Raw genomic sequence first — 16,475 nt, 5'->3', positions numbered from 1 at the left:
GGAGAAAGCAATGTCCCTCAAGAATCTTGGAGAAGAGAGGGGTGTGGTGGCACATGCCTATAATCCCAGCAATTTGGAAGGCTTAAGCAGGAAGATCACAAGCTTGAAACCAGCTTCAGTGATTTAGCAAGACTCTGCCTCAAAAGAAAAAATAAAAAGGACGGGGGATGTAGCACAGTAGTAAAGCATTTTTGGGTTCAATTCCCAGTAACAAAAAATAAAATAAAATGAAGAATCTTGGAGTAACAGGAAATTGGGAGAAAAAAATGAGACAAATAACCCCAACTTCAAGTGGATTTGATCTCAGAAAACTTTCTCCAAACATGCATTCAAGTTAGTACCCATAACTTCTAAGTTGATACAACATTTTGGCCTCTTATTTCCTCTGGAGTCAACAAATGCTTGTTTCATGCTCATTTGAAATGGAAACATTCTAGGTGCTAAGAGTCAGTAGTAATTAAGAACCAAGATGCTGGGCACAGTGGCACAGCTGTAATCCCAGTGACTTGAGAGGCTGAGAAAGGAGAATCGCAAGTTGGAGACCAGCCTCAGCAAGTTAGCAAGGCCCTAAGCAACTTAGTGAGACCCTGTCTCAAAATAAAATATAAAAAGGCCTGGGTGTGTGGCTCAGTGTAAAGCACCTCTGGGTTCAATCCCCTGGTATCCCCAAAATAGGAAAAAAAGTATTCTGCCCCCAGATTTTCATGTTCATTTGGGAAGCTCTCCTGTACCTGGATGACAGAATGGCCAGTTATGTGATAAGGGAGGCCCAGGTGACTATAGGAGTAACATGTCGTTCAGAGACCCAGTCAGGGGATCTTAGAGGCGTCTGGAGGTGGCGATGTGTAAAGTGAGACCTGTAGCATGTTTAATTGCGATTCAGGTGAGGCAGGCAGGTGTGAGGCTTTTCCAGGTATAAGGAATAGCAATTACAAAAGTTCAGGGAGACAGAAGCATGGCACATGTGGAGATGATGATGTGTTTACTGAGCCCAGTTGGAAGGAGCTGAGGGGGTTCTGAGATATCAAGGCAGACAGGTGGGAGCACAGTATCATGAGACTATGAGAGCCATTTGAAAAGTTTTTTTTTTTTTTTCTCAGCACAGTTGAAAATCTCATTTCTGCATACGTGGTCTGATATTCCATTGGGGGAACATTCATGGATATTTGAGTTGATTCCCATATGGCGTTCTCATTAACATCTAATGCATATCCTTAGCAGATCATCTTTATTAGTTATTTTAGTTCTGCATCAAGGAGGTAATTGCTGGGTTGCAGGGGAGGCCTCCATCAGCTAGAATACACACTGCCAGTTTAACACAGTGTTTCTACCAGTCAGTTGGCTTTAAGCATGAGCAACATGAGAAGATTCCTGTTGGCAGACGCTGTGTAGATTTTTCATTTCCAGTCTGGAGGTTCCAGCCTGTCAGCACCTCTGTGTATTAAAACAACCCAGGTTTATCCCATGCCCCATTTCAGGGATTTTTATGTATGTTTCTAATTGATTTACATGATTGATTAGCTCATTGGACCTTCATAATTTTCTCCATCTCTAATCCTACACCTTTTCCCAGAGCTCCAGGGGCTAAGTTCAGCTTTACCATACTTTTGTCAATTACAAATGAAAGTAATTTTTTTTTTTTTTAATATTTATTTTTTAGTTTTTGGCAGACACAACATCTTTGTTTGTATGTGGTGCTGAGGATCGAACCCAGGCCGCACGCATGCCAGGCGAGCGCGCTACCACTTGAGCCACATCCCCAGCCCCGAAAGTAATTTTTAAAAAATATTTTTTAGTTGTAGTTGAACACAATACCTTTATTTCACTTATTTATTTTTTATGTGGTGCTGAGGATCAAACCCAGGCTCTCGCATGTGCGAGGCGAGCGTTCTACTGCTGAACCTCAACCCAGCCCTGAAAATAATTTTTTGAGTCTACCCTTTAAGCATAACTTGGTTTTTCTGGGTACCAGACCATTCCCAATCCTGAAACTACATAGAAGTCCCGAGTAGCAGTGATCTTATCAGCACACACACAAAAAACAGTCTTTTCATTCCAGAGATTCCAAGAGACTTAGAAGTCTGTGGGTCAGAATCTCCAGGCTAAGACCCAATAGTGTGTGTCTTCAGTGATCATGTGGTGAAAGGTTATGGAGAATAGCAGCAAAGAAAATGTCCCTACTACTCACTCAGAATACCACCATCTATTCTGTAAGAGCGTTTCAAAAGAGTCATTTATGAGGAAGCATGTGAGAGAGACCCAGGGGATTCATCTTTGGGTCTGTTTGAGTTTTTGAATGGGAGAAGTATTCTAAAATGCCTAGGATTTATTCTAAAAATGACTGGATGGATCCATAGTGGTAAAGATGAAATAAAGAGACAGTTTTGAAAAAGTAAACAGAACATGTTAATACCTAGTCACATAGTACCTGGGGACAACCATAACTGTGATCATTAGGGGTCCTCTGAAGCAGACTATAAAGGGGAGAGTTTACATCCATTAGCATTTTCCATATCAGATTGTTCACATGAAAACAATCACTTGATGGCGTCTTTTCGTTCTCAAAGGAATCATAATTCCTGCTTTTTAAAGCCAGGATGTCTCAGGATTTTTCTAGTCTATAAATAGTCAAGACACAATGTTTCTTATTCACAAAATTGCATTTGGCATCTCTTTCTCATTTAACTCTTTGATGTTGAAGTGAAGCTGGTGAATAACCTGCAGTGGGGAGAAGAGGCCAGTGCTTCTAAGCTGAGGCTGGTCTTGAGCCTGAAAAAAGAGGGCAGTGAACTTCCCCAGAGGGCAGTGAACTTCCCCAGGGTGCTTAATGGGAAGCAGCCCCTTCCTGTAGGTGATCTCCAGCTGGTGAGAACAACTGCAATGGGAAAGATGACAGTGAGAGGTGGCGGAGCCTGAAAAGCAGAAGACCCTCATGCAGATGGAATTTGGGGCTTTTGTTCTTTCTGAGGTTGTTCCTCTGGTTTCCTTGGGGCTGTTATTTAGGTTTGGGTATGCATACATTTACTGGAATCTCTGTATAACTTGTGTACATGAAGGAAATGTGGGAAGGTCAGGTTTAGAGAAAGACACTTTAGTATCCTCCTGGAGAAATTATTTGTGAACTTTAAAGAGATCTGATTTCTTGAGATCTGAATGTTAAAGTGACTCCAGGTAAGGGTGTCCCTCTGGTGAATATTAAGGCTTTGAAGGAAGAAGAGTTTCCCCACCTCGATGAAGGGATAGAAGGGTATAGTGAACTCCCAGAGTAAAATTCTTAGGTGTGCCTCAGTACCAGGGACTGATCCATTCTTGGGCTCCATTTCTGCCTTCATTCTGGACCTCAAGCTTGGGCATATGTTTCACCTTCTGAATGTGCAGTTTCCCTTGTGAGCCTGAATAGGCGGGCTGCCCTTTTGAACCAATTCAAATATTTGCTTTTCTTCCAGCTTGATTCCTTTGTAAAATACTACCATAGAACTCCAGCTACTTCATGAAATGAATAAAGAATAAGTGAATAAGTCCCTTGTTAACATGTTTTTATTTTCTTGGATGAAAATGGATGGATTGTCAGAAAAGGCATGACACACCACCTTGGCCACGATGATAACTGCCTCACCCCAAACTTCTGAGCCCGGACAGTGTGCGTCCTGCATTAGTCTGAGTTGACTTCCTTCTCTGAGATGATGGGGTCCCCATGGGACACTCTGAAGCTGCCTGAGCGCACGCACTTGTTACCCCATTTCCAGAGGGTAGAGGAAGAGCCCAGAGTAAAGTCAGTGCCACTTCTGAATAGCCAGGATCAAATATCTGAATAGCCACAGCCCTTCCCAGCCCGCGGTTCTCCCAGGGCCTGGTCCTTACCTATCATAGGGCTGGGAAGGGCTGTGGCTTGAGTCCATCATTTGGGATTCAGCCAGGTAGTGGATCCTTCTCTTGTCACTCAGGGCTCAGGGGCGGGTCCTCAGGGGCGGATCCACTAGTCGATCAGAGTCGTGTGGGCGGGGTTTTGTGAACTGTCCAATCAGAAGCACGGTTGGGGAGAGGCGGTGACCCATACTTCTCGCGATCTTACTTTCTGGAGCCGCCATAGTCGGTATCTTGGGTTAGCAGTCGGAGGAGGCCCCGGGTCCAGGAACGGCTGCGGCTCCGTTACGTCCGCAGATTCCGGCCGGGTGGGCTGCTTAGGGAGGACGCGGGAGCCGGCCATCACAAAATGGTGAGTGTTGTAGGGCGGGTGTCTGCCGGAGGGGAGCAGGGTCTCCTTGGAAACGACCGGAGGCAGCTGGGGTGACCCAGGCCTCCCAGGCCTCCCGGCCGCCGCCCGAGTCTGCAGCGGCCTGCTCCGCTCCTTCCCCTCCAGCCAGCGCGGTGGGGCTGGGCCGCCTAGGGACGGCGGCGTCTCGTCCCGTCCACTCACCGCCGCTGGGGCCTGGAGTCTTGTCCGAGCAGCTCGATGTCCGCAGCCCCGCGTCTCCCCATACGCTGCGGTGACCGTGGGAAGGTCACGGGGAGACTCCCACTCGTATGTGGGGTTCGAGCTTGGAAGGATTTGTTGTGGGGTCCCCAGAACCTCCTTTCTCCTCCGGGTAGTCCTGCTTTCCTCACATCTTCTAAATGCTTGGGAAGCAGGGTCTCAAATACGCGACCTGTCCCCTCAGCCCCGTGCTTCTTGGGGCTGACAAAGATTGCCAAACTCATTGGTAAGGAGGATCCACATGCACATTGGTTGGTGGGAGTGAAGGGTGTTGCCCTCTGTGATGTAATCGTTATTTTCCCTGGATTGTCTCTAGACATTCTTTTTAAAAAATAAAATGCTGGTTGAGGTAGGACATGCCATCATTTGAAAAGAGTGTTGCAATAGGAGGAAAGCCTCAACTGTTGAGGTCTGGAAGCATCTGAAGGACTAGGCAATGGAGGAGAGGTCGGGGTGTGGAGGGTGGCAACATCAGATCCTAGATATGAGAGCGTTTGCCCCTGAGGTCAGCCCCTTCTTAGGATGACAGTAATGTAGAGATTGTGTTCTGGTTCAGGCTGACTCAAAGTTCAGAGGTCTTGAAGAAGAAGAGAAATATAAGGAAGTTTCAGTTAACTGTTTTGTTTCTACTGATCATTTCAACTAATAATTTTTTGAGGCAAAAAGTGGGGTTTTTGGAAAGTGTGTTCTGCCCTTGTAGATTCAAAAAGGGTAAAGGACATCATTTTGGTGTAATGAGAACAGTGTTTCTTTGCACTGTTTTTCCAACACAACAAGGAAATATAAGATAGGGATTCTTTAATCGCCACCATTTACCATGATTACAGTGTTTGGGTAAAATTTATAATCGGGTGTTTGCTTTTGCATCCAGAGAGTTGGTCTAATCAGAATGTAATTTGTGCTGATTGAGAAAGTCTAGGTGGGGCAATCTGATGGAAAGAAACCTTGGAGAAAATGTTTATGAATTTGAGAGTTTATTTGGGTGTGTAGAATAAAAAATAATTTTGTTTTTGTCCCACATTCTGATACAGACAACTAAAATCCTTGAAAGTTCCTGGGCAGTAGGAGTGTCTTTCCTTATTTATCAGGAGTCCATATTAGGCAATGTCTGAATTCTTTAATGACATAACAAAATTGAACCCTGGGCCTTGTGTATTCTAGACAGTTGCTTTAGCACTGAGCTGCATCCCCAAACCTTTTTTATTTTGCAACAAGGTCTCACAGAGTTGCTCAGGCTGGCTTCTTGATCCTCCTGCATCAGCCTCCCAAATAGCTGGGATTTCAGGCTTGCACCGCCACACCTGACTCCAGCCTTTGTTTTTAAATTTCATTTTGAGACAGGTTTAGTTATTCAGTATGGCCTTGAACTTGCCTCAGCTTCTTGAGTAACTGTGATTACAGGCTAGCATGTCCAATCCCAACTCTAGGCCTTTTATTATTATTTCTTGCCCTTTGTTTCTCTTCATCTATTGATTTTTGGAATTTTGTCATTTAGGTTTTTGAGGTGGCTGATTACATTAATGGATTTTTAAGTTCTTTTATGTTTATAATAGATCCCACTTAGTTTTGGCATATAATTCTGCTTATGAATTGAAGGATGTAATTGATATTCAGTGAGGATTTTTTCATCAAATAAGAGATGTTTGTGGGTTTTGTTTTTTTCTAACATCTCTAGTTTTGATATGGCAATATGAACATCATGGCATAGATTATTAACCTCTGCTTCTATTACTGGGAAAAGATTGTAGATGATTTTCATTAAATATTAGTCAAAACAAAGCAGTGAGACCATGTGAGCCTGGTCCTTCCTATTATTGTTTTAATTTCTTGACTACATATAGTCTTATTTACATTGATGTTTTTTGTTTTTGTTTTGTACTGGGGATTGAATTCAGGGGCACATCCCCAGCCCTATTTTGTATTTTATTAAGAGACAGGGTCTCACTGAGTTGCTTAGTGCCTCGCTATTGCTGAGATTGGCTTTGAACTCCCAATCCTCCTGTGTCAGCCTCCCAAGCCACTGGGATTACAGGCTTGCGCCACCATGCCTGGCTTTCTGTGAGAGTTTTTGTAGATTGCTTCTTTCTAGGAATTGATAGATTTCATACAAGTGATAAAATTGATGAGTATGGTAATTGTTTATAAAATTCCTGAATCTGCTGTTGAATTAGTAACTTTAAACAATGGACTTTCTTGAGAGCTGCACAATGCTCCTAACATTGCACATTTGCAACTGAAGAATGTAACTGAGGAAATAGCTGCATTCTGTGGCTAACTCTGTAGCTTTCATGAATACAAAGAATAATGCTTGCATAGTCTTTAATCTAATTTAGAGACATATAATAAAGATTGCTGGTGTGATTCTTTAGACTTGCTTTTCCATCAGAGAACAGTGCTCAGTCCGACCCCAGCTGTTTTATCTTCAAGATCTGCCAGTGTTGACTCTTATTTCTTCCAATCTCCCATTGCTCCTCTCCGGAACCTGATAGTTTGGCCGCACTGGTCGCGGCACTTGGGTTTGATCCCTACCTAGCACTGGAAAAAATAATGAAAAGAATGTGTGCTTGGCCATTATTAGATAAAGCATTCTGCCATATCCAATAACTACAGAAATCATGCTGTTGATTTCAAATATACCATTAGTAATTTTCTGTCTTCTTAATTTGTCAATTACTGTTGAACTCTCCAGACATGTTTGTGTTAAATCTCAAGATATGGTTGATCTATGATTTTCCTTTCAGTTCCATGCTTTTGCCTCATGTTTGATGCATTTTTTTTAATATTTTAGTTTTTGGCGGACACAACATCTTTGTGTGTATGTGGTGCTGAGGATAAAACCCAGGCCACACGCAAGCCAGGCAAGTGCGCTACCGCTTGAGCCACATCCCCAGCCCCTTGATGCATTTTTTAGGGGAATACATATTAAAGATTGTGGTTTCTTGGAAAATGGACTGCTTTACATTTAATCCCCTTGTTCTTTATTATTTTGTTATCAGATACAGCTTAATTAGTCTCTATATCTTCTAGATGGTTTCTTATATCAATGCTAGAATGGTGTATCATTCTAGATAAATTTATTTAGTCTTCGTCTTTATATTGATCTTATTTTTCAAATATTTACACACTTTTTTATTGAAAAAAGATTGCGTACAATTATAATTTGAAACAATGCTTTCAAACATGTATACCTTGTCAAGTGGCTAAATTGAGATCTTTGACAGATATATTACTTTATATATCTAGTGTTTTTGTTTTAGAACACTTAATTGTAATTACATTCTGTTGACTATAGTTAAGATCATTGTATTGTACCCTGAAAAACATTATGCAATTACATTTTAAATAAGGAAAACAGTATTTAATGGACACATAAACAAAAAACTGGCTCACTACATAATAAGCATAGTGTCCTGCTGGGAGTGGTTGTGCACATCTCTAATCCCAGTTGCTTGGGAGGCTGAGGCAAGGGGATTATAAATTGGAAGACATCCTGGGTACCTTAGCAAGATCTTGTCCCTAAAAATTTGAAGAAAGGGATGGTGATGTTGGTTAGTGGTAGAGTTCCTGTGTGTTCAGTACATAGTACTACCCCCCTAAACGTTAAAAAGTTGTAAAGGGTGCTGAATAGCATAGTTTAAAAGGTTTTTTTTTAATCAATATTAGGGAAAACTATCACTTTCTAGTTCCAATGATTTTAATCATTATACATTTTTTTTTAAAGAGAGAGTGAGAGAGGAGAGAGAGAGAGAGAGAGAATTTTTTTTTTAATATTTATTTTTTAGTTCTCGGCGGACACAACATCTTTGTTGTTATGTGGTGCTGAGGATCGAACCCGGGTCGCACGCATGCCAGGCGAGCGCGCTACCGCTTGAGCCACATCCCCAGCCCCTCATTATACATTTTAAGCATTTATTACACCTACTAGTGGGGAAAGTAGTTTTTGACATCTTGTCAAAGGTGTGTTTGGGGAATTATTCAATTTTACTGATGTGTGTTGGTGATACATACCCCATTCTAAGATCATTGGCATATACTGTTTGGGTACACTTAAACCCTCTTTACAGTTGCATTGTTGAGATTGATAGTAGAAGCAATTCCTAGATACTGATAAAGGTTGGACTTTGTTCTTAAGCATTTCTAAGAACTTGCAGTCTTGGGAAAGCTTGTGTTAACTCTCTTGTGCACACCAAGTGGTAGAACTTTGTTATAAGAGGTACAGATCAGGTTTACCAAAGAAGTTGGGGTGAGCCGGGAGGCTAATGTGTGTTCCTGTTCTGCTGTTGTGTTAACACATAGTTGTGGGTTAGCCTCAGAATTGTTGAGTGAGGATGTGACTGTGGATGGAGAAGAGTGTGGTGACCAAACATGGAATGAACTCAGCCTCATGTCAACTCTATGAAGTGAACTGCAATCTCCAGTATGAAGTCGTACCCTTCCTCTTGGAAATAATATGGGATGTTTTTTTAGGATTCAGTGACCTTTGAGGATGTTGTTGTGACCTTCACCCTGGGAGAGTGGACTTTGTTGGATCCTTCCCAGAAGCAGCTCTACAGAGATGTGATGTGGGATACCTTCAAGAACCTGGCCTCTATAAGTAAGTGTGACACTGTTCCCTCCTTAGTCATTCACAGAACAAGTGTTTTCTTGCTCATTAGTTCTGCTCCATTATATGGAATATGAAAAAGAACATTTGGGTGAATATATAGGTTTGGTCAAATTATGCTATCAACCTAGCTAGAATCAAATAATTGTTCATCAGTGTTTAAAAAATGGATACTGATTTTTCTGGGTCTGTATTTTAGAAAAAGAAAGAGGAGGTCAGACCACTGAAGATGTGCACCAGAATCCCAGAAGAGAAATAAGGTAATGAGCACTGAAAGGAGAAATCAATGTCCCTCAAGAATCTGGGAGTGACAAGAAGTTTTAAAAACAAGCAAATGATACTAATAAGCCCAGCTTCAAATTGATTTTGTCTCACAAAATTTTCTCCCAACATGCATTGAGGTCTGTAATCTGGAAATTTAAAATCCAAAATGTTCCAACATGATGCCTGATATGACATGTTCTTGGGGGTTCATTGTGCACAAGCTTTATAACATACCTAAAATCATTTAAACATATCATGTGAAATTACCTTAAGGCTGTTTAGGTGCTGTGATACAAAAGTGAACTTTGTGTTCCATTATGACCCATCCTCAAGATATCTTACTATGTACATGAAAATATTTGAAGATCCAAACATTTTTGATCCACAGGATTTTCCATAAAGAATACTTGATTGCATTTAAAGGTGATATAGACATTCAGTGTTTGCCAAAACAGTTTTCTTGAAAACAGTATTAAGATACTCCATAATAATACAACTACTTTGATAATATTGGTGTTCAAACCATCCAGTAGAGCATTCAGTCCATTCATATTAAAAAATTCTTACAGGGCATAAAAGAGTGCTTCTGGTAAGTCATGAAGAAGGAAAATCTTAGTAATGTGCTTCTCATTTCTTCCAGAAGTCAAGAGGAAGGGAGATGCTGTGAACATAAAGAAAGTAATCAGTGTGGAGAAAGCGGCAGCTGTAAACCTGATTGTCTTGAAAACAAGATAATTCCTCCTGGAGTAAAATCAAGTGAAAGCCCGGTGTGTGGAGAAGTCCTCAATGTGCCCCTCAGAGCTCACATTGAACAGAAACCGTATGATTATCCAGAGTATGGGGAGAACCCATATAAATATAATGAATGTGGAAGAGCCTTCAGTTCTCCCCAGTTCTTTGAGGAATTTGAAGGAACTCACATTGAGGGCAGATATCATGAATGTAGACAATGTGGAAGAGTCTTCAGTCTTCCCAGTTCCCTTCAAATACATGAAAGAATTCACACTGGAGAGAAACCCTATGTATGCAAGGATTGTGGGAAAGCCTTTACTCGTTCCAGGTCTGTTCACAGACATGAAAGAACTCACACTGGAGAGAAACCTTACATATGTAAGCAATGTGGGAAGGCCTTAAGTGATTCAAGTTCCCTTACAATACATGAAAGAACTCACACTGGAGAGAAACCCTATGTATGTAAGGATTGTGGGAAGGCTTTCACCCATACTAGGTCCTTTTACAGGCATGAAAGAACTCACAGTGGAGAGAAACCCTATATATGTAGGCAGTGTGGGAAGGCCTTGAGTGATTCAAGTACCCTTAAAATACATGAAAGAACTCACACTGGTGAGAAACCCTATGTGTGTAAGGAATGTGGGAAAACCTTTAATTCTTCCAGTTACATTCGAATACATGAAAAAGCTCACACTGGAGAGAAACGGTATATGTGTAAAAAATGTGGAACTGCCTTTGGTTATTACAGTTCCCTTAAAAAGCATGAAAGAATTCACGTTGGAGCAAAACCCTATATGTAAGGAGAGTGGGAAATCGTAGATATTTCATTTCCTTTCACAAACAAACAGACACCCTGATGAGAAACCCTATGTGTATAAACAACGTAGGGGAAAATACAGTCACTGCAGTCATGTTCTTAGACATGAAAAACACAAAATAGAGACAAACTCTATGTGTATATAAAATGAGTGTGGAAACACTATTAGTTCTTCCATTATCTTGGAATACATGAAAGAATTCACACGGGAGACAAACACTATACATGTAAGCAATGTGGAAAAGGCTTGCATTCTTTCCATTATATTGGAATCCATGAATGAACTCCATGTTTGAGAGAAACCTTGTGTGTCGTTCCATTTCCTTTCACAGACATGAAGGAACTCACGCTGGAGAATAACCCTGAATAAAGTACGTGGGAAGACTTTGTTATTACATAAGCTTTCTAGCAGACTTTAGAATGCACATTGCAGAGAACTTGTATTAATGTAAATCATGTGGGAATGCCTCTAGTTATCTTGGTTCAATATATATATATATATATGTACATAGATACAGTATGGAGAGAAGCCTAGAGTAGAAGAGAAATGCAAAAAGATTAAGTTGGCCTACATATGCACAGGATCAAACTCTGAAAAATACAAGATCGTTTTCAGTTTTAATAATTTCAATGTCCTGTGAAAATTTCTCAGGTAGTGGAACCCTATAAGTGTAATTAATATGAAGAGCTTGATATAATTTGTTTAGCATTCTCTAGAGAATTCACTGTAGGAAACATACTAAAACTTATAAATATATTATGTTCATAAGTGGCTCATTCTGAAAGTAGATCTCTACAGTCTAGATTTCTAATTTATATTCTTAAAAATAAATGTTGAGAAACATATCTCTGCAAGTTTCATTTAGGCAATAGCATGAGAGTTTATATATGTAGTTGTCTTTCAGTCAAATGAGTTTTTGTCCTTTGAACTTGAACCATGTTGTGGATCCATAGGTGAATTAAACTGTGTTTCAAATGTGCCATAGGCCTAACTTTTATGCAGTTTTTAAATAATTGTGGTTAAAAGGCTACTGAAAAGTAAGGTGGTTTTAGAGTTTTTTTGTTTTTGTTTTTTTGGTACTGGGGTTCTACATTTTTTAGAAAGACTTTCTTGTAGATTAACATTTTCTTTTGATTTTGTATTTTCACAAAAACTTATTGGCAAAATTCAAAATGTAGTGATAATATATATTTTGGGATACAGATCTAATAAGAATAAGAAAATTCTTTATAGATGGAATAATCAGTTAACTGGGAATTAAAAGTTAAGAATTTCTGTCACACTAATTACAGATATGTTCTGTAAAAATAATTCTTAGCTGAAAGGCTTTGCAAATTCAGTTTGTTAGATTTGGACTACAAATCATAATTGGTGTATAAGATATTTTTACCAGTACCAAGGAAGAAACAAAAATCGGAAGAAATCAAAGACCACCAAAAATAGATATTGTTTCTTACCTTTTTTTCTAATATCTGTATGCTGCTTTATTTCACATTTCATTGCATTTGACCTCCTTGTTGACAAAGTCATCTGTTTGCTCAGAGATGGATTAGAATTATTTAGCAGAAAAGAGAAAGAATAAATTTGTAATTATTGACTACCAAAATTAATGTTTTTAGTTCTTTTTTTTTTTGGTACCACAGATTGAACCCAGAGGTGCTTAACACTGAGTAACATTTCCAGCCCCCACTCCCCCTTTTTTTTAAATCTGGAGACAGGATCTCACTAAGTTGCTTAGTGCCTCAGCCTCTGAACCATTGGAATTACAGGTGTGTACCACCACACCCAACACAAGCTAGTGGTTCTATTTGGAGGTGGCAGTTCTCTTAAGAGGTGGGGCCTCCTTGGAGAAACTGGACATCTGAGATGTGGGAGATGTTGGAACACCAGCCTCTTCCTCACTTTTTGCTTCTGAGCCACCATGAGGTGAGAAACTCCCTGCCATGCTGTGTTCTGTTATCAGTGACTGAAATGACAGAGCCAAATGTCAGGACTGACATCCCTGAAACTGAGCTAAACTAAACTTTCCCTCCTTCCAGTTGTTTATTTTAGTTTTTTGTCATAGAGATGGAAAACTATCAAACCAAGTGACCATTTAATGAGAAAATAAATGTGGATAGAAGGAAACCATGTGCTGCTATCATTGAGAAAATGGGTGAAAGACTCTCAAGCTCTTTTGGACACCTTTAGTGCTGCCTCTGCCATGACAGACCCAAAGAGCTTGGCCTGGAGCACAAAACAATGAAATAGGAGGTGCCCGGGTCACTCATGTGAGAACTGGAACTTCCTCCAACTTGACCAGAAGACACTGAGCACCTACATTTAAGAGTAACCACTCTTTCATAACCAGATCTAAATTGCCCCCTTCTGAAAGCCCGCCAACTGCCTTTACTGCAAGGCAAAGGCCTGACTTCACACTCTTGGCTCCCCCAGCTCCTGTCCTCCCTCCGACCCCACCTTGACCACATGAGACTGCAGGGAGCTCCTCAAGCCAAGGCCTTTCTGTGCAGAGAGATGCTGCAGGAAGCCTTTGTTATGGGCTGGGAAAGGGAGTGGAGATTGAAGGCACCCAAGTCTCTGCTTGATTCTGCAGACCCTGAGACAGCCCATCCAATTTGGCCTCCTGCAGAGGCCCATCAAAATGTCCTGTGGGGAAGGACACAGCAGACAGGACAGAGCTTTAGTTTAAAGTACTCCTTGGTCTGGTTCCTGCACAGCGTGGGCATGCACCATGAAAGCATTGAGCAGGGAGCCGCCTAGGCCTTCTCTAACTGGCTCCTTCTTGGAAATGCAGTCCAGGTAGAGGGGGAACAGGAAGGTGATAGCACCAGACAGCATGGAACATTTGCACTTAGAGCTATTCAGTGTCTGGTGTTGGGGTGCAGCATTGCAGAGAAGGGAGAAAAAGCCAGAATCTTCCAGTGTGGGAGGCTCTCTGAGGAAGTCTTTGGTTTCTTCTTCCCCCCATCCCCACCCCTTGTCTTTACCCAGCTTAGGTGCCCATTTTAGCTTCTAACTTGGTGATTCTCACTCCACAGTAATTCTCTAAACATTTCTTGTTCTCATTACGTTGGGAAATTAAGGGAATTTATCTAGTGAGTTAATGCCAAGGATGCTGCTAAATGGTGTGCTTGCCCACCTGAAAGGATTATTCAGCTCCATATATCACTGGTGCTAACCTTCAGAGACCCTGGTCCAGGTGTTTCTCACTTCCGTAATTGCCATATTTGTTTCCCTTATAACTTGGAGAGGCAGATTAGAGCTAGGTGCATTCATGTACTGTGTAATATTTGCTCAGCACTTGTGCATGAGTCATCTTCAGAGAGACTGAGTAGGGGACTTGGTCAGAAGGCTTTCTGTGCAGCTCATAAATGTGCTCTTCCGAAGGCAGGTATTTCTTCCTCGTGTCCAGCAACAGTCTTCTTCATTTTGCAGGTGATTCTGTGCACCAGGTGACCCTTCCTGTGGGTTATACTTGGGACAGTACCCTTCTGAGACTACAGGGGTTATGAGTATGGGAGGCCTTGTTCCAGGGCCAAGGGGTTCAGTAACTCTGCTCAGTTATGTAGCTCAAGTTAGTCATTTAAATGTTTGTGTCTTGTTCTCTGATAGACTTCAGAGTCAGGTTTGATTCCACAGGGTTTCCAACTTGGAGCTTTTGAACCTCATTGGATGATACACAGTTCTTTCCTTATTTATTGCCCTTTTCCCCCCTTCATGACAACGAAAGAACTATTTTGTATGCTTTACAGACAAAGACAGTGACCTAGGAAAGTTCAGCAAATGGTTCAATATTACAGAGCTCTCAAATTGCCTTTGAATTTTCACTTCTGTCCCTTCATTTTCTTCCTTATTAGGGTCAGAACTATAGCACCATGTCTGAATTTGTCCTCAGGTTTCCCATCCTTCTTAAAGCAACTACTTCAGCTCTCTTCCTGCTGTACCTACTGTGTGCTCTGCTGGAGACCGTCTGTTATGTGTTGTCATCACCCCTTGCCTGGTGGCCGACCTGTTTTCCATCATTGCTCCAACAGCTTTTAAACCTGGTTAACCAGATAATAATATTCTTCACATGAGCTCCACTCCTCCTTGCTCATGATCACGGGATGCGAGTGTGATCACTGTGGGGCTGGCTGTCTGCTACCTCTTGTCACAAAATGTGCCCATCTTGTGGCCTGGTTCTAGGAGATGATGATTACATTTGTAGTTTCTCACCTCACCTTTTACTCTAATGTGATGCACCATTTTCTCTCCCACAGGTTTTCCAGGTTGGTATTCACCTATGGGGAGGAGATAGCCAGTCACTGTGGCTGTGACACCAGTGTGTGACTCCTCCTGATAGGCCACTGATTCCTCATGATCTCTCCTACGTCTTCATTGTACCACCATCTTGAGGATCCCTTCTGCTGGGTTTCCCACCTCACGGTGGTGATCTTGTGTACGACTCTGTCTCTTTCATCTGCCTCAAGCACAGGGGCCCTCATTTTCTGTACAATGACACCCTAATGTCCACCACCTGAAAGTGTTCTCTAGTACAGTTGGGCGACTGTAGATTATGATATGTATATTTTTAAAAAAATCTAGAAAAGGGGTTTTGAATGTTCTTACTACAAAGAACAAAAGGTTTGAGGAGATATAGTTACCGCAGATTTAACAGATCTGAAGTCTGTATGCATGAAAACATCACATTTTACCTCTTAAATATGGACACTTAGGATCGATCAAACAAGTTTTCAAATTACAGTTTTTTAGCTGGGCACAGTGGTGCATGTCTAAAATACCTGCTACCCAGGAGGCTGAGGCAAGAAGAGTACAAGTTTGAGTCCTGCCTCAGAAACTGGGCGCAAGATTCTGTCTCAAAATAAAAAGGACTAGGGATGTAGCTTAGTGGTAAAGTGCCCCTATCTTCATTCCCCAGTTAAAGAAAAAAGAGATGCAAAATGTGTTTTCAGTTGGCTCACATGTAAAAATGCACACTGAACTAAAACCTTATAAATGTCAAAAATACAAGAAAAGTTTTAATTTTACCAAATGGTTGCAAGATCCTGTTAAAATCCCTTACGAATTTGATTATGCCTATTGGCTGTGACCACTATAAGGTCATTTGCCACCACTTGTCTTGTACTGAGCTCATGATCCTGCTTGGTTTTGCCTATCCTCTGGTCTCCTCTTGGGATAGTGACTTGGTCATGGGGATAATGGTGACATAGTTTTCCACCTCAACTTCTGTGACCCACCAATTTAGGATTAGAGGTACAACCCAGGAACAACCAATTGCAAGAGGTGCGTAGGGCGAGGTGTGGGGGCAGGTGACTGGGGGGCAGGCGTTCATCTGTCTGCTGGGTCCAGCCTCAAGCATCTCAACCCCTCTATTCCAACCGCCCAGATGTTCTTCTTCCTCATCACTGGGGAGTTTCCAGTGTTCCCATGCTGATTAGCTCTTTGGACCTTCATATTTAACTAGATTGTAACCTTCCTCCCTGCCTAGAGCTCCAGTGGGTGGCATTCCACATTCCAACCCTCTTGTCAATCACAAGTAAAAGTGATTATTTTTAAAACTTCCTTCTAGGCTGCCTTGTTCTTT

The 16,475-nt window shown here is 41.4% G+C and overlaps 1 protein-coding gene across 5 annotated transcripts in view; it reads left to right on the top strand.

The window, feature by feature from the left end:
* The window catches only part of LOC113183519 (zinc finger protein 20-like), a 45,272-nt gene extending 30,050 nt beyond the window's left edge, over window positions 1–15,222 (top strand). Inside the window, exons 2-5 of one of the 5 annotated variants that reach the window (XM_026389850.2) lie at window positions 8,942–9,068; window positions 9,277–9,337; window positions 9,982–10,108; window positions 15,151–15,222. In XM_026389850.2, coding sequence (XP_026245635.2) covers window positions 8,942–9,068; window positions 9,277–9,337; window positions 9,982–10,108; window positions 15,151–15,207 — 372 coding nt within the window. In that variant the 3' untranslated portion in view covers window positions 15,208–15,222. Of the gene's footprint in view, window positions 1–3,564; window positions 4,217–8,941; window positions 9,069–9,276; window positions 9,338–9,981; window positions 12,610–15,150 lie in introns of those variants that run through there. The other 4 variants (XM_077796349.1, XM_077796348.1, XM_077796350.1 and 1 more) reach the window with 4 other exon arrangements.
* The last annotated feature ends 1,253 nt before the right edge of the window (window positions 15,223–16,475 follow it).

This window comes from Urocitellus parryii, chromosome 3, assembly GCF_045843805.1.
Source record: "Urocitellus parryii isolate mUroPar1 chromosome 3, mUroPar1.hap1, whole genome shotgun sequence".
Classification (NCBI taxonomy): Eukaryota; Metazoa; Chordata; class Mammalia; order Rodentia; family Sciuridae; genus Urocitellus; species Urocitellus parryii.
This window is presented reverse-complemented; position numbering and strand designations above follow the sequence as displayed.